At 38.7% G+C, this 24,254-nt stretch overlaps 1 protein-coding gene across 1 annotated transcript in view; it reads right to left on the minus strand.

The window, feature by feature from the left end:
- igf2bp1 (insulin-like growth factor 2 mRNA binding protein 1) overlaps nt 1–15,900 on the minus strand; it is a 174,524-nt gene extending 158,624 nt beyond the window's left edge. The window contains exons 1-2 of the mRNA XM_080213461.1: nt 15,726–15,900; nt 14,470–14,530 (exon numbers count right to left, since the gene is read on the minus strand). Coding sequence (XP_080069587.1) covers nt 14,470–14,530; nt 15,726–15,900 — 236 coding nt within the window. The remainder of the gene's footprint in view (nt 1–14,469; nt 14,531–15,725) is intronic.
- Between the last annotated feature and the right edge of the window lie 8,354 nt (nt 15,901–24,254).

Consider the following 24,254-nt stretch of genomic DNA (forward strand, 5'->3'; position numbering starts at 1 on the left):
CAACACAATTTGTATTTATACAATGCCTAAAACATCCCAATACCCTTCACAGATGCATTGTCAAGACAAATTTGACACCACGCTGCAAAAGGAGTTAGTTATTCGGGCCCCTGACTGCAAGCTTAGTCAAAGAGGTTGGTTTTAAGGAACATCGTGGAGGAAGAAAATGAGGTAGAGAGGCAGAGAACTTTAGGGAAGGAATTCCAGAGCTTGGGCCCTGATCAAAACCCTCAATTGTGCAGCATTTAAAATCAGGGTTGCTCAAGAGATCTGAAAGGTGTTGGGCCTGGAATAGATTACAGAGATAGGACGGACAAAAACAGGAGGGATTCGAAAGCCAGGATGAAGATTTTAAAATGGAGTAACTGTTAGCTGGGAGTCAATTTAAGTCAGCAAGTTTGCAAGAGCCTTAATAAAATTTGCCATGATGTAGCAATCCTTCTAGATTCAAGGTTACAACTTTACTACTTAGTATAGGAACACTTAAATAAAGCAACATAGTATAATGTAGCAACACAGATATGAAATAACCACATGGCAACAGTCCTAGATGAAATATAGCAACATTGTTAATAAAATACAGCAATACTGAAATGAGACAACACCTTCAGTTACAACATAGTAACACAGATATACACAACACAACAGTTAAATTAAGAAATGTTGCAATAAAACTGTGAAATGGATTGACATAATTCTAAATTCAATACCCAATTTCAAGATATAGTCAAATTCCCACATTACATGAAATATCCCCTAAGCTATCAACGCTGTTAGATAAAACATTGTTACATACAACAACCCAAAATTGTTAGATACAACAACTCAATGAGATGCAACAAAAGAATGCTAAATAAAAGAACCATTTCTTACTTAATGAACATACAATTCTGAACTCTGCGTCCAATTTCATAATGTTGGCAAAACCCTGTATCATGGTGCTTAATTCATGAAATTTGACATACTCTATCAATACTGCTTGATACAATTTTACACATGCTACATATATAATCACATTGCTTTCCTATTGTCACATACAATATTTTTAGATACAATATAGCAACAATACTAGAAATAGCCCTGCAAGATGCAATAAAACACTGCTAAAAATAACTTTATAAGTTTTAATTAATGAACATATAATCTCAAATTATGTCCAAATTCTGTTTATATGCTTACAATGGTCAAAGCCCATAGCATGGTTCCTAATTCATTCTTCCTAGAAACAGTATTAAACCATCAAAAATGCAATACCAATACAATCCAGATATAACATTGGGACATACAGAAACACTAACAGGTACAAAATAACTATAGTTATTTTAGATACGATATGGCAACACTTTTAGATACAATATACTGCTAGCTACAATACAATATTGGAATACTTTCTGATAATGTAAAGTATTGTCTGATACAAAATAGCACTATGGGTGGAGAGAAAATGGATAGATTTCTAGATAACTCACAACAACGCTGTTCGAATCAATTTATCAAACATTTATGATACAAAATAGCAATTTTTTTCAATAAACAATCCTTGTTCAGAAGACTATAACGCCACTAGATAACTCAGAAACTATTAAATATAAGGCAAAGCACAAATTTCTATTGACAATATAACTAAACTGCTGAATACACTGCAACTTAAATCTAATTGAAAGAAATAATTCTGAAAGATGAAAACTTGAAATAAAAGAAAAAAGTTGGAAATAGGCATCAGGTCACAGAGTTGGCATTTTAGAAGCAAGAATGAGATTTATCTGGTTTGAATGAAGACCTAATCACTTACCTCCACTGAAAGCGTACCTAACCAAAAGATGCGCTTACTAATCTGCTGTATATTTTAAAAAATAATTTTCTCTTTCTACTGCTAGGTACAACGCTAAACTATGGAGAACAATAAGCCTAAATGTATGAAATCATGTTCCTAATGTAACACTTTTGACTATTGTGGTCATATATTGGGAATTTGCCATCATCTACAGGTGTTGCAATACGCAAAATGTATGATTAAAAAAAGTTCATCAATTATGGTACCAGAAAATATCATAATTTCTCTAAGACATTGTTTATTCTTATATTTCAACCTTCATGTAATAAAGGCTAATATATCATTTGTTTTCCTAATTGCCTGCTGCAACTGCATGTTAACTTTCTGTAATCCAAGGTAAGGACACCCAGATTTCTCTGGATGCCCAACAATTCCCAGTATCTCACCATTTTGAAAATATACTGCTTTTTTAATTTTCTAATCAAAGTAAATACATTCACAATTTTCCACATCACATTTCATCCACCACATTTTTGCCCACTCTTATCCGATATACATCTCTCTCCAGCTACCTCTTACAGTCTGCTTTTCTACTTACGATACCATATAGCAACATCACAACAGGACTGTAATAGAGTGTAACAATAGTGCTGATACAATTTTGCAGCATGATTTGAGACTGTAAGCAACAGTCCTGGATGCAGTACAGGAACACTGAAGCAGAATGGTAAGGGTTAGATGGAACATATATTTATATATCGTTTTTAAGGTAATGGAACATTCCAAAAGACATTCACAGGAGTATTATAAAACAAAGTATGACACTGAGCCATATGAGGATATATCAGGTTAGATAGCCTAATGATTGGTCAGAGAAGCAAGATAAAGAATGTATCAAAGGAGGAAAGCAAAATAGGCAGGTGTCAGGAAGACAACACAGAGCTGGGGAGCTAGGCAACTAAAGAGACATCCAGTGGTGGATCAGGAAGGCCAGAATCAGAGAAGCACAGATATCTTGGAGGATGTGGGATTGGAGCAAATTACAGAGATAGGAATGAGAGCAAGAGCAGGAAGGGATTTGAAAACAAGCAAAAATCAAGATATTGCTTGACAAGATACCAATGTGGGTCAGCAAGTACAGGAGTGATGGGAAATCGTACTTGTTGCAAGACAGAGTTTTAGATGACTTCAAGTTAATGAAGGGTTGAATCCAGGAGATCAGCCAGGAGGAATGCATTGAACTATTCAAAAGGCAAAGGTTTTAGCAACAGCTGAGCTGAGACAGAACATTGTTGGGCAATATTATGGAAATGGAAATTGATAATTTTAGTGACGGTCTGGAAATAAAGTTGAAATCTCCTGTCAGGATGAAATGTGACCAAGGTTGCAAACAGGCTGGTTTAATTTCAGACTATTATCGGGAAGAGAACTTGGAAACAGAGTTTGAAGCAGAGACAGAAACAATGTTAGAAACTCTTCCCAATATTTAACTGGAGGAAATTTCTGCACACCTATTGCTTGATGTTGGATAAGCAGGCTGAGAATTTAGAACCAGTGGTGGAGTTGGCGGAGGTGGTGGGTGAGGTAGAGTTGGGTATTGTCAACATATATGTCAAAACTATTGCTGTATCTTTGGATGATGTAGCTTGGGGGGGGCGGGGGGGGGGGGCACACATAGATAAGAAATAGGCAGGAGATACAGCATAAAAATACTATTGGCTACAATGGGACAGGACTTACTCTGAGTAACAATGCGTCAAACCCCGAAAGCTAGTGGTGTTTACTACCAAATAAACCTGTTGGATTTTAATCTGGTGTTGTGAGTCTTTTAACAATGGGTCACCCAGTGCATATTGTTATTTGAAGTGAAAATTCTATGAGAGTTTTGAGTGAAAGGCACACAACAGTTAAAGGTGGATATTTAGAGGTTCAGTTTTAAGTAGGATGGCAGTGCCATTTTATTCAGGAAAAGAGTATCTGTCTGCTTCATCAGTAACATGCATTGTCTGACATGAATATATTGTATTGGCCTGGTAGATATGAACTAAATATGTCACAGAAAATAAAGTATTTCAGTCTCAGTATCCTTTACAGATGTGCTAATTACTGTCAGTCAACCTCTGCAGCACTGAAAATTAACTACTGCAAATTGGGAGTTATATTCCTTAGTTTTAATAATCATTAGAGATCATCCTCTCTTTCCATATTTTAGTTGACATTGAGTTTATCCATTTTAGTTTATATTTCCTTTTCAAACCATGTCCTGTTAATTTCATAATCTTTCAATTTGATTGGTTACATTGTTTCTAAATTGGATCGGCCAGAGTTCTAATTTGCTTTAAAATCCAGTCCAGCCAGGTGTCTCTCACCACGGTGTTATCACCAACTGCCATGCAAACATCTTTAACCAAATATGTAAAGAAAAATCAAAACTAACAGCAGTCACAGTTTAATTCCCCACAACAACAAACTATAGCCCATCTCTTCTAGATGCAATATTGCAAAATGATTAGATACAATATAACAACACCATTAGACAAGATACAAACTTTTTTGAATAGGTTGTAGTACCATCATTAGATTAAATACAGCAACATTACCAAATGATACAGCAATACTGTTAGGTAATATATAGCAACATCATTAAATGCGATATGTGCAACATTAGACATGAAAAAATTGCAGTGATATGTAAAAACTTGCAAATTGTAAAATTTGGATACAACATAGAAACACTATGTAAAATGTAGTAACATTATCAACTGTAGTAGCGCTCTTAGACAAAATATAGTAATGTTGTTAGATACAAATTGTAGCATTCAATATAGCAAATCAAATACAGCAAAGAAATGAAAACTGTCATATTCTGGATGTAAAATTGTATTACAATTATATTCAAATTTAGAAGACTATCAAGAATAAAATTACAGTTCTGGTACATACAATTTAGCAACATACTGTTAGATACAGTCTAGCAACAATGGTGGCTACAAACTTCTTAAAACTGAATAATACAAAATTGTGTTTAGATACAATACAGAAAAATGATTTGATAAAATATACTAACATTGTTAGATACAATATAGCAACATTTAGATAAAATATAACAACATTGTTCACTACATATCATTAGACATAAGACATTGTTGATACAAAATTTCAATATTCAATATAGAAAATATTATCAAATCATTACTGCAACAAATAAATGCACAACTATCACATTTTTAGTACAAAATTGTAAAACTGCTGCATCCAAAATTACAAAAATATTACAAATCAAATTAAAGCTCTGGGAGATACGCTTTAGCAACACTCCTAGATACAATATAGCAACAGTGTTAGATACGACATAGCAACAGTGATGGGTACAAAATTGCAACACTGAATATGCAAAATTGTAACATTTAGATACAATATAGCAACATTGTTGAATAAAATGTAGAAACAATGTTAATATAGCAACATTGTTAGATAAATAAAGGGACAACTTGCATTTTTATGTCTGAAATGTATTTAAAACCATCTAATTTGCTTCACAGAAATAAAATCAAATAATGTTCTTAGATACAATATAGTATCATTGTTAGCTAAAACGTAGCAGCATTGTTACATACAAGTTAGTTGCATTGTTAGATACAAAATTGCAACATTCACTAAAGAAAATCTTATCAAATTAATACTGGGACAAAGAAATATATAGCATACAAGCTTTACATAAAACTGTAACATTGCACACAAAATTACTAAAATATTAAGATCTAATTTACAATTTTGGTGGCTAAAATCTAGCTGCACCATTAGATACAATATAGCAAAACTGTTAGATGCAATAAAGCAACATCAGTAGATGGGATATGACAGCACTGATAGATACAACATGGCAATGCCATCAGATACAATATAGCAACACTGTTAGGTACAAAAAGCAACAGTTTCAGATACAAAATAGTAACATTAAGATACAATGTTGCCATATTGTTGGATACAATTCTGCAACACAGAAACAAAATGTTATCACTGTTGGATATAACATTTTGGAACAGTAGCACTGTATTGTATAAAATAACAAGACCTTTATAAAACAAAGTTGCAAATCTTTTAGAAACAAAATAGAAACATTCCTAGATATGATGCAGCAACATCATTAGTTATAAGATAACATTGTTAGATACAAAATAGTTGCATTTTAGATACAACCTACATGATATTGATATAACATTGATGGCTATTACATAACATTACAACTAATCACAGAGTTGCTATGTCAAACACAGCAATGCCGGAACAAATAACAGCAAAAAACCAAGAACCTAGCACATCTCAAAAACGAAACATATCTGTATTGTAATGTAGCTAAATAAAGCATGTCTATGTATAGCAATGTTGTCTTTATTACAAAACTAATTGATTTTAGGTTACGTTGCAACTAATCTCAGGTTTTACAGATTAAATTGTTCCATTTTTGTTGTTCTGATGTATGATTTCATTTTAACCCCTCAAATGTTTTTTTCCCTTTAAAAATCACTCCCATGTTATCATTACACCATCATGTATCACTTTGTAATTTGTGTTTTAATCCTAAGGAAACGGACATTTTCCTCTCCTTTCACCGATTCTCAGTATTAATCTGTCTCTGGGAAGATACTACATGAATTGGATAGAAAAGAGAAAATAGAATCTGCTTTGTGGCCCCAATCTGGCCATCTCTATCAAAAGGAAGACAAAACTTCCTTTTTCTCAGCAACACTTGAGCCCTAGCATCAGAAAACCAATGCCCACAATCAGTCCTCCTTGTAAACACCTTTGTTTAATGGCAGCTTTTGGTTTGGTACACATCCTCTTTAATGCAACCCAGCATTAGGAAGTTCCAAATTCAAATATCATTCCTTTAAACAAGAGAATGAGGAATTTCATCCAATAAAGCCTGGGCTGGATTCAAATCAGGGTCTAGAAAATTATAATGCAAATAATATTTGGTAGTTGTTTAAAAATGTGTTTTGTTCATATAGTTTGGATTATGGGTGCAGTTTAGGCGGGGTAGTAACAGCAAAGTAAGTGGTGCACTCTCGAAGCTCTGATACTTTCATCTCCTATTCCAGTACATGGTGTTGTAAAGTCTTCCCAAAAGCAGATTAGTGGGAGTATCTGACGTATTTTATACTATAAATGGAATTCATTGTGGCATTAGTTTTCTGTAGCCTGGTCTAAAATAAAGACTACTAATTTGTTATTTAACAAAAAAGAGAAAATTGTTGATCTGATTCATTTTCCTTTTACTTCAGTTATAGCCAAATCTTTACTACACCATCCCAAAACATTTTGTTCATTTTCCACATCGGAATCTTGATTTTGTTTGTAATTATTTTACAAATTTTTAAACGTTTGAGTCTTTTACACAAAACGTTAGCTACTTAAAATTTAACCCTCTTTTCAATGATCAATTTTCTTAAAAATGGTTTTCACCGTGTTTCACAGCTTTAGTTAATAAAATCTTACAGTAGAGTCCCACTTTGCAACACTGACTACACCTTAAAAGTACTTCATTGGCTGTAAAGTGCTTTCAGGTGTCCAGTGGTCATGAGACACACTTTTCAAAATGCAAGTCCTTTTTTAAAAGGAATTTATTCTGGGTTTGTTTATGATTCAATCATCACTAGAATTTTGTTACAACACAGTAATGAGCAAAGAGGGTTTTTACACGGTGTCTAAAACAATGGTGATAAATTCCCAGCAGTGCAATAACAAATTCTATACCTTCAAATATGGGTTTTGCTTAGAGAGAACATTTTTAGCTGATGAACACTAGAGTGAGTTAATCGTAGGTACAGATTGGTCACTGTCACTGATGCTGGTGGAATAAGCAATTTGCAGAGATCACTTGCAATACAAAACATATTGGTTGAAGTTATGTAGAAAATTAGTACAAATAAATTAAATAATTGGGGCTAATAAGTATCCCAGATACTTCTTCCACCATCTTCCATTGGGAAAAAGATACAAAAATTTGAGGTCATGTACAAACTCACTCAAAAACCTGCCTCATATTAAATTGATCTTTCTCGACACCCTAGCTATGACTGTAACACTACATTCTACACCCTCTCCTTGTTTCTCTATGAATGGTGTGCTTTTGTGTGTTTTTTTCCCTTTAAAAATCGCTCCCATCTTATCATTACACCATCATGTATCACTTTGTAATTTGTGTTTTAATCCTAAGGAAACGGACATTTTCCTCTCCTTTCACCGATTCTCAGTATTAATCTGTCTCTGGGAAGATACTACATGAATTGGATAGAAAAGAGAAAATAGAATCTGCTTTGTGGCCCCAATCTGGCTATCTCTATCAAAAGGAAGACAAAACTTCCTGTTTCTCAGCAACACTTGAGCCCTAGCATCAGAAAACCAATGCCCACAATCAGTCCTCCTTGTAAACACTTTTGTTTAATGACAGCTTATGGTTTGGTACACATCCTCTTTAATGCAAACCAGCATTAGGAAGTTCCAAATTCAAATATCATTCCTTTAAGCAAGAGAATGAGGAATTTCATCCAATAAAGCCACACAAGAAACAATACTTTTCACTGTATACTAATACGTGTGACAATAATAAATCAAATCAAAATATTGTCCTAGATATTTGCTTTTTAATTAAATTCATCTTTCATTGAAAAAAATGGATGGAATTGTGGAAGTTGATCTCCAAAACACTGGTAAGAATTTCCAGAATCTCATGTAATAAAAGAGAACTTTAAACCAGTGATCACCTAACAAATTTCTATCGATTATATCAGTTGATGTGTTGTGTTGGACTGAGACAGTGACAAATGTTCTGAACTCCAAATTTGCAATTTGCACCTTATACAAAGTTCAGGGTAGTTCCTACATCTTACTTCCCAGTGCCCTGCTACCCCACCTTGACAATTTCCCTACTGCCTGGATGACTTAGTGACTGCTGACTTACTGAAGACAACTCCCTTAACTAAAACCATTCCCAATGGTGAACAAACATGTATCTGAAAAATCTGCAACAGCAAAGCCAAGGAAAAAACTATCCAGTCAACCAATCAACTTCTATATGGATCTTCTACATTTGGTTGTAGGGACAATCCTTGCAGTTCACGGCAGGCTAATCTATTTCCCCTTTTCTTTCTCTCCTCTGCAATTGTTTTCAAATTATTTCAGAGGACTGGTACAATCTGAAACAGATCTGCCTCTCAATTCCTGGAACAGGTCTCCTAAATTCTGTCAATAATTTGAAGAAATTCCACTGGAAATGAATTGAAAAACTAAGAAATCATCTCGGATCATTCAAGGGGCTGAGCTGAAATAACTAAATGTTTGTGCTAGCTATGTGGTCTCACAACCAGGAACCTGACTAGACCTCCCAATTAGTAATGCACTTTCAAAGTTGATATTAAATCTCTCTCGCTTTCTCTCCTTCCTCCTCTTAACTCCACCCCCCACTAAAGAAGCTGAACATACAACTGGCTTCACAAAATGTCCTTCTGCACACAACCCCCATCTCCCTTAACAATAGTTAAAGGATTGAACAGAGGGCATATCCACCTCTAGTAGTTTTATTTTTGTTCATAAAAACTTCTGCACTTACTACAACAACCATGACTAGGAATTTTAACCAAATCAAATTTCTTCCTTTCTATTCCCTCCCCTACCCCCACCGGATTGATCCACTAGGCTCAATTAGACTTTATGACAGTCCTGACACCACCTCTTGACCTTTTCTTGTGTGATGAGCATATAGATTAGGAATGCTCTACTTATTGAACTTAAAAGGCCTCAGGGTGAGGGGGGTGCACAAGGGAGGGAAACTGCAAATTACAATGAGGGTGGGGGTGGGGTGGTAAAAGACACACACAAGTGTGCACATGGAAAAAAGAAAACTTCAAAGACCTGTCCAGTTTCAAACAGCTTCTTTTCTCCCCCCGTTTCAGTCTTTAAGACGTGTATAACATTATTAATTTTCTGCAGGTTTTAAGTGAAAGGGAGGGGGATTTCAGGAACACAGCTCTGGAATCCATTTAGCAGTATAGGGTATGTGCTTCCAGTCTGGGTCAAAGGTCATGCTTTGCTCAATAATGACCTATGCAGAAATGAGAAAAGGCTTCTGCCACCATTTTGTGTGGCAACTTAGCAGAAAGATTTTTTTTAAATACAGCATCTAACTTTCGTTCTTTTTCAAGATGGATGGTATCCTATCCTATAAGTTAGGAAAATTCAGGAAAGTCATTCCCTCCCCGTTGTTAAACAAAAGAAAAACAAGTTTGATTCACACAGCTTAGAACACCAATGGGGGATCCTCTCCATTCATAAAAGTCAGCAAACTACTACATCTTGGCAAGAGCTTCTTTGCCACAAACAACCCCTACCACTGTGTGCTTTGTCTGTAAGGAATCCACAAAACATCCCAATACTAAAAAATGCACATTTCCACATAGCTCAGGAGAAGAATGCTAGAAATTTTCTAAATTTTGCAAAAAAGATTTTAGTCACATACAAAGTCCAACTTGTTGCAAAATAATGAAATCAACATTTTCTTAAAGAGAGATTTTGACACGGTGTTCTTTTGTTATTTTTGAAGGGAAAATTTTGTTGGAAATGTTTCTCCCTTCCTTCCTTGCTCGGATACAATTCCATGGATATTTGGTGATGTTAGGACCCTCATCCGAGTAACCATTTAACTGTAAACGTTGGCAGTGTAAATCACACATGGAGGACACCACGTCTAAACCCAATCCTGATTCAACCCACTGTCCACAAATTAATCCTTCCAGGAGGAGTTACAAGTTAGTAATCAGGAGTAAGAATCCTCATCAACTTTCCCCTCAGTAACGTGGGGATACCAAAGCCAAAATGCAGCTTTCTACCACACCCTTTCTGCTAAAATGGCAGAGATCAGCCAACTCAGCATAAATCAGAAGTGGAATTTTTGTCTCTGCTCTTTGGGATAAAAACACAGATTTCTTTTCAAACTAATTCTGAAAATCTAAGAAATCATTATCTTTGGTTATTTTCCACCATTTTCAGCTTTGCAATTGTCTAAATATCCTGAATTTTTCAAAAATATCTTTTATCCGTAGATGTTAATTGTGGTAATTTTCAAATAATTCAAAATACTTAAGCTACATCAATGATAACATCAACCAAATCCTGTGTAAATGTATAGACACATTTCTCTCTCTTTGAGCAAATTCATCGAATCTTTTAATCTTTAAATATATTTTCCTTGTTTCTTTTAACACTGAACTTCACAACTGGAACAAAAATTCCTCCATAATAACTTGCTTTAGGCATTCCAGCCATGACAAGCATTTCAGGATCTATGAACTATATCAATCATACATTGCTTAATAAGATATTTCTGTCCTTTCCACTTTTTCCTAATATCAATGAATGTTTTCTCCATATCTGACATTAGGATAAATTGTGCTGGATATCTTCAAGTAATATTGTTACCATAAAGATTTTTTTTTGACTTTGTGAAATATTTAGAAAATATAACTTATATAACCTATGGAGACTAACTCTTCTGAAAGTTTAAACTTCTTTTCTGAATGGCTGATTTTTTTTAATGTTATTGGTTTCCCTAAAATTATTTTCATTACAGTTAGAGACATAAAAAATTACCATTCTACAAATAAGAAAATTAAGTTAAAGAGAGACATGGCCAAAATGTCAGTACCTGGAAAGGGAAATCAACAGATTGTTTGAAACACCCTCAACGTTAACCAGTCTCTTCCTTTTCCAAATGCAGACAGAACCTTTGTGTGTTTGTAACATTTCCTGGGGCTGGGGGTATTGTAATTTCAACAAATGTAGTCTTTTAACACAGATGTCCAACATTTTAATCTTTACAACTTTCAATTTACTTTCACTAAGAGAACACAGTTGCATGTGTTACATTTATTTTAATTATGTTCATATAGTTAAATATGAAGTTCTGATAGTATAATTATCAATATACTTATGTATATTAAGGGTGTAAGTTTAGTCATGAGTGAGTGCTAAACATTACTTAACTTTTTATATCTGTCATCAGGAGTTTGTTTGCCTTGTGTTACAAGATATTATTAGCATTTTGACCATGCATCTTAATAACTGAACAAAATAACTAATGAAATGCAAATATCTATTTACAGTCAAATGATGGAGAAATAATTCACTCAGTGCAAATTAAAAGATTTTCTACCATTTCCAAACTAAAAAGTAATTGCTGAACTTTAAAAGTGATTTGTTTGATCAATGCAAAAATGTTCTCTTGTATAAATAATAAACAGTTCCCACACTTAGATTATAAAACACTTGATTACTCAAACCATTTATGACAATAGAAAATAAACTTGAATCAATAGAAGATTTGTTATAAAAATATTCTTCTGAAATACAAGATGTTGTCAGCTTTACTAATGATTGAAAGCAAACACTACAAAGGGAATTTTATGAAATATCTTACAAAAGTACCTTTGACCTGCCTTTAGGATATCAGCAATTTCTCATTTCAGTAAACAGATCATTGAAACAAACATTTACGTAGACATACACACAATATTTCATTTTGATTAGTGTTGTTAACTAGAACATGATCACAACTTTAAAAACCTAATGAAGAAAGTTTATGTTTTGTTCTTTGTGAATTATTTTAGCATGGGAGGAATGATGAGCAAACAGGAGTTAACCTGTGTAAATTGCAGACACAACTTAATGTTTTTGCTGCCCAATTTAGTTCAGTTAAAATCCAATTATTTAGTAGTACTTAACTCCTCACATTCATTTCATTGAACAGTAACCTAATTTCATTCTGACTTTCACAGAGGTTTCTAGATGGATCTATTTTATACCCATTTTTCCCTATTTAAAAAGGACTAAAACACCAACAAACTTTGTATTTTAGAGCTTCAGAATTTCATGGATTCTTTCAGAAGTTTTGCTAGTTCTCTTTTTCAAAATAAAAATAAAAATTACATGTGTTATAGGAAAGCAGGTTGTCAAAGATTTCAAAAGCAAACTATTTCAATGCTGTACCTTAAAACACACCAGAATATTTCAGTTAAAACTGGGAAGAATGTGAGGAGTTAAGTACTACTAAATAATTGGATTTTAACTGAACTAAATTGGGCAGCAAAAACATTAAGTTGTGTCTGCAATTTACACAGGTTAACTCCTGTTTGCTCATCATTCCTCCCATGCTAAAATAATTCACAAAGAACAAAACATAAACTTTCTTCATTAGGTTTTTAAAGTTGTGATCACGTTCTAGTTACCAACACTAATCAAAATGATTATTTTATTTTGCTAAATGTTTAAACTACTTTTTCCAAAGTGGCTGACTCAAACTTCATTTTAAACCTTTTGAAAGTAAAGAGTTTAGTTTATAAAGCTTCCTAGATTATATTTACCAATCCCAGTTTACGTTAGTTACAAAGCACACGTTTACTTAGTTAAAACACTAACCTAAACATGGAGAACAATAGTTTCAGTTTAACTAAACTGTCCCCTCCCCTCTATCATTTTAAATAGATATTCAGATAAAATGATACAAAGTTGTCGTCGTTAAAGCAGGGCTTTACTTGTTTTCTGACGTTTTTTGACATTTTTTTCGACATTTTAGCACAAGCCAGTTTAAACAATACTTGAATGAATCAATTTACCAAGTGGTTCAAAGCAGGATCAAGCAAATGCTTTTAAACAGGTATAGCCTAACTAAAAGCTCCTCAAAGGCACATGCGTTCATTGTATCACACTAGGTTCTGGGTAAAAGGTTTAACTTTCTTTCTGAATGAACTCAATCAAACTTCGTTCATGTAAGGGGAGATCGCGTTTTGAAAAGGCAAAATTGGGAGACAAATCAGACGGAGCCCAATTCGTTAAATGATTACACACAGAGGAATGTGGGAAGATGCTACCGTCTTCGCCCAGCACTGATGCAAAGAAGGATTCTTGTTTCAATGCAGAACGTCCCTTGTCTATTTAAAGCGACCACGGGAGCGGTGGACAGGAAACTCGGGAAGCTGACTGCATTTGGAGTTTTTTTCTCCCCCCCAACTCCTCTCTCAGCAACCTCTCATCGCTCGGGTCGTTCCCGCAATCGGCATTGGAGTCAAGTGAGGTTTGAACCCAAAGCAAACGTTTCAATGCTTGAAACGTGATCTATTTGAGCGGTTTAAACAGGGAGGGGAAAAAATGGTGCGGCACTAACTATCCGCCCTCGCCCCATTCTCAAATCGCCACTTTTGAAATATCAGGAGCAAGAATACAGAAAGAGGCTTCCAAAAGCCAAAAATTCACTAATTCCAGTTTCTCAACACGGATCCTATTTTCCGAGCCGCCGCTTTAAATCTGCCCCACGCACACATTGCAGTTTAACTCAGCCTCTGTTCTCCCCTAACATTGCTGCCTTATTTAATCTCAAATGAACATTGCAACAGCGTCACGTATATCGAGCAAAGAATTAATTTCAAATATTTTTCATTTTCCAATAAAACACAAGCGCGGTTGACAAAAAAATGACATCACTGAGAAACCTCACAACTTTAAAAGTCATCGTGTTTTTTTTAAAACAAACGCCCATTCAACCAGGAACCAAAAAAACTAATCAACGAATCAACTCATCCAACTGTCCAGATGTCCCCAGACAAATATTAAAAGCAAAAAGCAAGTATTGAAATGGAGATTACCTCTGCCTCTTGGGTACTGAGTGTTCTACTTCGATGTGTTTCCCATGTAGCTCCACTTTTCCTGAAAATAATTTATATTTGCGTTCAATTTAATCCAACTGCTTCACCTCCTCTATTCAAATACATTGGTTGAAATAAACCACCCATTATTCGCATTCTGTCATTTTGTATTTAAGTGTGTGTGTGTGTGTGTGTGTGTGAAGAGAGTGTGTAAAATCTGTGTTTTTACACACGTAATTGAGGATTAATTTCCTTAGTAAGTTGCTGGCCAACTTTATAGCACAGCTGTGGCATTGCACATCCTACACATATCACACACAATATATCACATGTGAAAGTTTTTTTATGGTTAGAATTGGGGGTTTTATTTCGCACTAGACATTAGCACGCTTCCAATCCCGTGGTATGTTCACAATCAGCATGGCCGACCTCGGCTCAGTTTATGCCCCCATCATAGGCTTAGTGTAAAATTCATGGAATCACTCGGAGAGGTTGGGAGCGACCGGCATTAATGTAGGGCAGCCCGTTTAGGGGCAATGGGAGCAAGTGTTACCCGGCCTGGCGACACCGCTCGCCCCGGGGTGGTGGTGGGGGGGGAGGGGGAGGGGGAGTGGGGGGGTCAGGAGACGAGATACGGGATTAAAACTGCAAACGTGGTATTATTACGGAGCTTGCAAATGACGGCCTACTATCAGTGAAGGGGAAGGACTAGCTAGCATCGAACCATTCTGTGTATGAGACACCCTGAAGCAAAGGGGGAGGGGAGGGGAATAGAACCCGCAGCACATCCAGGGGATGTGATCTAAAGAGCCAGCAGTGTTTCTTAAACCGCCATCAAAAGTGCGGAATGGGAGACTGATTAGTCTTTTCATTTTTGGTCAAACGCCGCATGTGTTGAGTGTAACTGACTAAGAAAAGGAACCTGCTGCTTTAGCAGAAATCTACAACCCCCCTCTCACGTAAAGGAGGAATTGGCGCGTCTTTCCCCAACCCCTTCAACCTTTATATTAAATATCTATCCAGAAAATAGACATCTAGAATTTACAGCATCAGAATCCCACGCTTTAGGGAGCTCGCATCATCAACGTGTTCGTCAGAAATTCAAAAGGGGCCATTGCAACTCTCCAGAGCTTCACTCCTGTAGTGGAGTAGATTGCTAGGTAGGCCATTTAGCAACACACAATATCGAGTGATCGGCATTCTCAAGAAGGCTTCAACTCTTCCCTGCGTTCTGGATATCGGCTGAAATCGCTTACCGGATAAGGTATCGATGGCTTTCATTGCCCAGGTTTCATCTGGACAATCTACAAAGGCATAACCAGTTTTTAGTAGAAATTGCCCAGAAAAAGGAATCTTCCAATCATTGAAGATAGTTTCTAACTCTGGCACAGTCACGCTTTCACTCAGGTTTCCGATGTAAAGCTTGTTCATTGTGATTTTTTTTTGGAGGGTTTGTCTTTTTTTAAAAAAAAAGAAGGGAGGAAAAATGGAAACACACAGCACCTAAAAAATAATGATCGTTCCAAATGGGGGGAGGGAGGCGGGGTGGGGAGGGGGATACACCAGTAACAAGAATGAAGACGGATCTCGTGTTGTTGCAAAAGGAGGAAAAAAAACAAAAGGCCAAAGGAAAGTGTTAGCCGGAAACAGGGAGTTATGAAACGGTATGGCGCGCTGTAAAACTCTGTCTTCTCCCCCAAACCCCGTTGAGTCAGACTGAAAATGTCACAGGACGTTGCTGGTGGCACCGCCTCCAAATAAAATCGACCTTAAAAAATGACTGAAATATTTGCCTGGGAGAGGTCCACGTGGTTACACTCGGCCAGCCCCTCACGTGTAAGATCGCGTCAGTTTCTACCCCCCACACACACAAAAATCCCTTTTGTTTACTATGAAACAGCAGCCGGCCTGCCCCTTCCCCCTCCCTCTCTCCCTCCCTCCTGCTCCTTACGGCAGCTCAGTAAGAACGTGTTTGCTACACACACACAGCTGCAACAACGCGGAGCTCTCGCCGGATACGGGAGGATGTTTACTCGGGAGGGTTTTTTTTGAATGAAAATCTCCTGGGTGGTGATTTTTTTTTCTTCTCAATGAGCAATGGCGATCTGGCGCCAAACTTATCGCTGGTGGTGGAATCAGGAGGGGGTGATTGGAGTTAAAAAGGGGTGGGGGCGTAAATCTTACTAACACTTTGTGAGCCGGACTTTTAACTGCACCGATTCTCGGTTGAAATCCGCTTTTATATTTCGCTTCGGTACCCATGTCCCCAGCCACCCCTTCAGCCCAAGACTCTTATCATTGGCCCATTCAGCGAGATCACTTCTCAAATTAAATAGTATAATTACTATCGAATAATTTACCGACTGTTCTTGGACAGGAAGTGATGTTCCACACAAACGCTCATTTTAAAACGAATTCTTCGCTCAAACTATCAAAGTGTCGATGCAATCTGGAACTTTATCTGGAAGGAAGCGGGGGGCAGCAATGGGGTGAAAGTTCTGGGGCACCCAGTCTTATATTTCAAACATGAGAAGAAAGAAGATGTAATTCACCTTGGAGATCATTCTTGACCTGTTTGGAAGTTGAGCGAATGGCTTCCCAAACACACACACACATACACACAATCCACGCAAGGTCCCGTGAAATGTACGGGATGGAATTCATTCCAATATCTCCAGCAGACAAACTGGTTCTGGGAAGGTGATAGTCTCCATTGCAAATTGGATGGGTGGGTGTCATAGCCCCAGCTACCTGAGTCCCAGCCACTGCCAGCCATTCCTACAGGTGAGGCTTACTGCAAATGTGTCCCAGTTACAGAAGTGTCTCAATGGATCTGGAAGACACTAGAGGTCAGAATTTGTGTTTGCAGCACTTGTTCAGTGACTTTGCACGGAGGGACCCGAGCAATTTCTAAAAAAAATACCATCTGTGACCGCGGTGGGATGGAATGCTTATCGTATTTATTAATCAAATATTAATAAATGACTCATTCTGGGTTCAACACATTTGCATATTCCGCAGACGAAATAACACATTTGGATTGGTTTTGGTGCTGAATACTTTTATCGAGATCCTTAAAAATAATAGAAATTATCTCGCCCGCAAATTGGGACGGAATGAATATTGAAGCTTGCCTTCACTGGCAGGTCAGAGTGAAAGTTAGAATTCAAGCCTCCGAAGTAAAATTAAAGAAAGTTCGTTTAACGATCATTTAGAAACTTTGTATCTTGCTCAAAAAAAAGTCAGATGTTCCCATGCCAAATCCCGGAGGAGGGGATTCGCCATCCACTGGGAGTTAATGTAACCGCCAACAACATTGTCCACATCGGATATACTTAAAGGACCAGGACCTGTCTGGGAATGTCACCCAGAAATAATTTCTATTTGGAAACACTTTGTGTTGTCAAACTTTTCCAGCTTTCCGTTTTGATTCGAAGTTTTCAACAATTCATTACCCTCCCCGTGTCTCAAGCTTTGGGAAATGTCACTTCGCACTGGTGTTGACCCCTGGGCAATTTTTTTGCTGAGAGAGGTTTGGAGAGAGGAGGGAGGAGCTCGATGGACTGAATTGCCTCCTCCTGTCCCAGACGGCCAGGCCAACCCCTCTGGGGAGCTGCGGGAGCCCGGGCATAATTTTCAGATGGTCTTTTCCAATCATAAGCGAGCAAACCAGTCAACTCCAGTCCAATCAGCAAAGCTCAGCAGATTACAACGGGGGGAATATTCACCTCTCAACACAATCTCCTATTCAAACACCACAACGGGGCAAGGGTCGGCTGTCAGTGTTAGATGTCAGTAGTAGTTCCTTATTACATTCTTCAGCACAGCCTCATACACTGGGCTTCACCAGTTCATTTCTGGACTATTTATGTCACTGATGACTCATGTGACATCAGGTTTCAACATAATCTGGGAGGATTGACAATGAAACGCTGAGTCTGCACAATTTCCGCAGACGTTGCTTGCACCTCGCGCCTATGAGAAAGTGTCCTCCTCCCCCCCGGATGTGTCAGTGTCCCCCCCACCCCCGGATGTGTCAGTGTCCCCCCCACCCCCGGATGTGTCAGTGTCTCCCCCACCCCCGGATGTGTCAGTGTCTCCCCCACCCCCAAATACCCGCTTGATTCTTCAGCTCCTGAACCGACAGCGAGACTCTGTTCCCTTCGTGTAACTCACACCGCTCAGGCAGTTAATGATCCCAATAAATCCCACTTCCACATAGCTCAGGGTCACTTTTTCTGTGAAGGTGGAAAGCTAATCGACCGTAAGAACTGACAGCAGGTGTAGGCCATTTGGCCCAACGAAGACCAGGACTGACCCTCACTTTAGCGCCACCAACCCAGCGCGATTTCCATAATCTTTCTTTAATTAGAATTTATTTAAAAAAAAACACAGCGCCGTGACCGGAATTACTGAGTTTCCATCCATCAATGGTTTCCCGCTCCACATATCTTGCTTGACTTGCCTCGTGTAATCAGCATGTTTCTGAGTTTTTCATTATTTAGCCTCATTTGTGAAAGATTATTGAGGATAGGTGGGAGCTCTCGGGCCGATGTAAGGTTTGTGTGGGAACTCACATCTTAAAGCAGAATCCCATCAATACAAAAACAGAAAAAGCTGGAAAATCTCAGCAGGTCAAAGGGACATCCAGACTCGAAACGTCTCCTCTATTCTCTCCCCACAGATGCTGTCAGACCTACTGAGATTTTCCAGCATTCTCTATTTTTGTTTCAGATTCCAGCATCCGCGGCATTTTGCCTTTAACCCCACCAGCACCCCATTCCTGTGTGTGGGAAGTACAGTAAGAAGTCTCACAACACCAGGTTAAAGTCCAACAGGTTTATTTGATAGCAAAAGCCACTAGCTTTCGGAACGCTGCAGCAAAGCCGGCATTTCCGCCTCATGTGGGAATTACAGCAGAAATATACCTGAACAAATTATTGATTGGCGCAGAACCGCTTTGGGACGTCCTGAAAGGCGCTATGGAAATGCAAGTTATTTCTTACGGTCCTGGATTTGGAAAGGGAAAGTTGTGTGTGTCTGATGGGGGGACCATTTCCCTGACCGAGAACCTCCGGTCATCATTTGAACAGAGCCTCCCCCCGTTTTCTGACTGGTTGTAAGTTAGCCTGCAGGGAAGAAACTGCCTCTGTGCTCTGAGGGCTACTTCTTGTGTACAACCCGAACATCTCCGTTTCCTAAGTATGGCCACACGTTTGCAGTGTTTTAAAATCAGCAATTGATTTACGGATGCTGCAATTTGAGTGTTGGATTGTTTGACCCACTGGGGAACAGTTCCATTATTGAAGGAATTTTGTGTTTGGGGAGCACGATGATAGAGTGAAGTTAATAATTTGGGTTCATGTGTTTCTTCCCTGGTTCTAATGGAGGGAGAGTGTGGACTGGAGTCGAGTTGGATGCTGGAATCTGAAACAAAAATAGGAAATGCTGGAAAACCTCAGCAGGTCAAAGGGACATCCAGACTCGAAACATCGGCTCTATTCTCTCCCCACAGATGCTGTCAGACCTGCTGAGACGGAACGTCTCGAGATCCACACTCTTCACCCTGCTGCTAAAGATCTTCAGTGGAATTGCTTTGGGGAAATGACTCAACTGTAACGACTTCACACATCCTGGAGATGGTGGGGAGATGAGAATTCAGACTGAAAGCTGGGGCAATAGGGGAGGGCGTCGGATAAGTGTTTCTAAAACATCTGAAATCGGCTGTAAAACCATGAGCTGCAGACACTGTTTAATACAATAACATGAGCGGGACTTTGGAGACTGGGGGACACTGACTGATGTCCCTGGATCAATATCTGTAAAAGCCACATGGGAATGACTTGATTGTTATTGAGAGGCAAGGTGCGACTGACTTGTATCCATATAGACGGGCTGAATGTCCGCTCCTATTCCCACATTCCTAAATATATATTAAACTGAGGCAAACGCAACGGGACTCCAAATAAACTTACTTCTGGCGATTCTTTTTAAACGTGTAACCCGCTAGTAAATGTAATCTCGCTGGAACGGAGACAGTGGCTGAATTCGACAGGAGATATTTATTTTAGCTGTTTTGAGTGGGAATGCTGAGTCATTCGTTAGCAAAGACATATTTGGGGAATTTTGCACGCAGGTAATGCGTACCAAATATTAAGAACTTGCTTTGGTCACTCGGTTTATGATCGCCTTGTAAACTTGCCGCAGTAATTCTACCTGAGATTTTTTGGGGGGATTAATTATCTCTCTTCGAATTTTAAAAATATTTTCCTTCCAGATAAATCACATCAATCTTAATCAATCGCCTTAGAACGAACAAAACTGCATTCTGAACAGTCTTTTAAGAGTTTATTTGCATTGGGAATGGAAAATTGAGTCTATCTTAGTTGGGATTATTTTCAATTCAAAACTAAAATATCATAAAGTAACGAGAACTAAGCAAAAAACAAGTTGCCTGGAAACCTCAACAAATGCGGGTGGTACACTGGTTAGCACTGCAGCAGGGAGCCGGGTTCGATTCCCATCCTTGGTTCATTGTCTGTGTGGAGTTTGCACATTCTCCCCGAGTCTGCGTGGGTTTCCTCCGGGTGCTTCGGTTTCTTCCCACAGTCCAAAGATGTGCGGGTTAGGTGGCTTGGCCGTGCTAAATTGCCCTTTGGTGTCGGGGGGCTAGCTAGGGTAAATGCATGGGGTTATGGGGATAGGGGCTGGGTGGGATTGTGGTCGGTGCAGACTCGATGGGCTGAATGGTCCTTCTACACTGTAGGGATTCTATGAAACTTCTCGCTTCATTTTAAAGGCGGGAGCTGTAACTATCTTAATGCAAATGGAGATCTGGCCATTAAATCAGCATTTCTGTGGGAGCTTGCTGTGTACAAATTTGCTGTCGCCTTTCTAACAGTGATTACATTTTTCAAAAGCATTTCATTCGTCTTTTGGTTTGCCTTGAAACTGTGAAAGGTATTGTGCGAGAGTGTAAATCTCTGTCTTTCTATTCGGAATCTATAGTATCCTCCTGTCCCATAGACAGACGCTTTTGTTTCTGTATCAACTCTCACCTTAACACCAAGGCCAAGTCTTCAGTGAACTCAGACTCCGGAGCAATGCCGCGATTTCGTTAACCCCAATTTTTACCCCGCTGTCCCGTTCAAACCAATTTCGAAAGTAAACTTACACTCTTATTAGATTTCTCACAACTCCCAAGTCCAGGCAAATTTTAGGTGTAATATTAATGACCATTAAAGAAACTCCGCGTGGATCCAAAACTCAGTCAAATACATGGCGCAATATTTACTTTTTATCCATTTTAAACCAAAATGGGTGAATATTGGTAGGTTAAATATCGCTTTAAAACATGATCTTTTAATCGGAATTAAGTTTTGGGGTGTAAAAAGTGTAAACGATTATAGAAATCGTGCAAACCCATGTAATAATTAGCGCAACAAACTACCTTTTTTTTCAGCACCGCACTCTCTTTCTCAACTCGGTAGGAATTTGATCCCTTATCCTTGATACCAATCCCCAGGTGTCAGGAAAATAAAACACCGCGGATGCTGGAATCTGAAACAAAAATAGAGAATGCTGGAAAATCTCAGCAGGTTTGGCAGCACCTGTGGAGAGAGAATACAGCCAACGTTTCCAGTCTGGATGACCCTTCGACTCTGCTCTGAAGGGACATCCAGACTCGAAACGCTGGCTCTGTTTTCTCTCCACAGATGCTGTCAGACCTGCTGAGATTTTCCAACATTTTCTGTTTTTGTGTCAAGAAGAGGTGCTTACTTTTGTTCACGGGGTTTTACATTGGTCAGTAACCACAGATACTAAGGGTATTCTACTATTGAGAGTTCAATCTTGTCTAATGCTCAGTTGATAATCACAGTTCAGAGAGTGGTTGCAGGGTCAAGAACACAGGCCACTGTTCCGTTTTCTCCACTAACTGGGAAATTAATGGAGCAATTCCAAAGATCAGACAACTCAGGGCTGATGCCTGGATTCCTCCAGATGTGGAGATGCCGGCGTTGGACTGGGGAAAACACAGTAAGAAGTCTCACAACACCAAGTTTAAGTCCAACCAGTTTATTTGATAGTAAACTCACAAGCTTTCGGAGACGATGTTCCTTCGTCAGGTGTGTGGAGGGTTCCTTACACAAAGAACCTTCCACAGCCCTGACGAAGGAACACCATCTCCGAAAGCTTGTGAGTTTACTATCAAATAAACTGGTTGGATTAAACCTGGAGTTGTGAGACTGCTTACTGGATTTCTCCAACCAGGGGAACACTGAATAAACTAGCTAATGATTAGCCTGGGGGTGTGGACAGGACTGTGGACAATGTAATCCAGTATCCCATATCCCTCTGGGTAAATGAGTTGAGACTTGGTTCAGCCAATTGGATGAAGGGGCTGAATGGTTTACTTGTGTCTCGTTTAAGCGACTTTCGTTATTTTATACAAATAAATATTGTAGTTCTTACATCCACACAACTTTTAGCTGACGTTCTGCCTCTAATCAAACTCCCAATCCCCGACAGTGAGCTTACACTGACCCCAGCGTTTTAAAAATTCATTTATGGTCCGTGGGTGTCGCCATGGTCAGCCTCAGTCATGGTCAAGCCAACATTTATTCCCTATCCCTAATTTTCGTTGAGAAGGTGGTGGCGAGCCGCCTTCTTGAACTGCCACAGTCCATGTGTTGTAGGTGCACCCACAGTGCTGTTAGGGAGAAGGTCTACAGTTTTGACCCAGCGACAGTGAAGGAACAGCGAGATATTTCCCAAGTCAGGCTGATGCGTGGCTTGCAGGTGAACTCGTAGGTGGTGCTGTTCCCATGTGTCTGCTACCCTTAGATAAAGGCAAAAAAGTCTGTGGATACTGGAGTCTGAAACAAAAACAGAAAATGCTGAAAAATCCCAGCCAGTCTGACAGCAAGTGTAGAGAGAGAATAGCGCCAACATTTCGAGACTGGTTCCATCCACAGATGCTGTCAAACTTATTGAGATTTTCCAGCATTTTCTGTTTTGGAATTAGCTGTTCTCGTCCTTCTGGATGGTAGCGGCTGTGGGTTTGGAGGACGCTGCCTAAGGAGCCTTGGTGAGTTCCTGCAGCGCATCCTGTAGACAGCACACACTGCTGCCTTTGTGTTCTTGTGAAGGCAGGGTGAATTTTTATGGAAGGGGTACCAATCAAGAGGCCTTTGTCTTGGATGGTGAGGAGCTTCAAGAGTTGATGTTGGATCTGCATCATCCAGTGCTCCACCACACTCCTGACCTGTGCCTGGTAGATGGTAGACAGGCGTTGGGGAGTCAGGAGAAAAGTTACTTGCTGCAGAGTTTCCAGCCTCCGGTCTGCTCTTATAACCATAGCATGTATATGGCAGGGATAATTACCCGTTCCAAAGTTTAAGGTAAACCGAAATAACATCAGTGACAAAACGCTTGTATTTCCAGAATAATTTATTGAACAAATCTCTTGATTTAATGAATGCTAAATGAATACACGAGGGAGAAAAGAATGAGGTTGTGTCAGACGAATTAGGGTGCGCTTTATAAGAAACAGCATAGATTATTGTGGGCCAAATGGCCTATTTCTGTCCTGTAATCGTTTACAATTCTTTGTATTCCTCATGCACTGGTCACTGGAGCCGAACTTTAGCACATCGGAGCGTAGTCCCTTTCAAATGATTCAATGATTGTATTTGTGCGTCCCTGGGAATACCTTCGCAAATGAAATTGCCCAGTTTTATTTTACATAAGTTGATGCATCTTGCGATAAAGCCCGGTTACACTAC

This window comes from Carcharhinus amblyrhynchos, chromosome 27 (assembly GCF_965287045.1).
Source record: "Carcharhinus amblyrhynchos chromosome 27, sCarAmb.v2.hapA, whole genome shotgun sequence".
NCBI classification, from domain to species: Eukaryota; Metazoa; Chordata; class Chondrichthyes; order Carcharhiniformes; family Carcharhinidae; genus Carcharhinus; species Carcharhinus amblyrhynchos.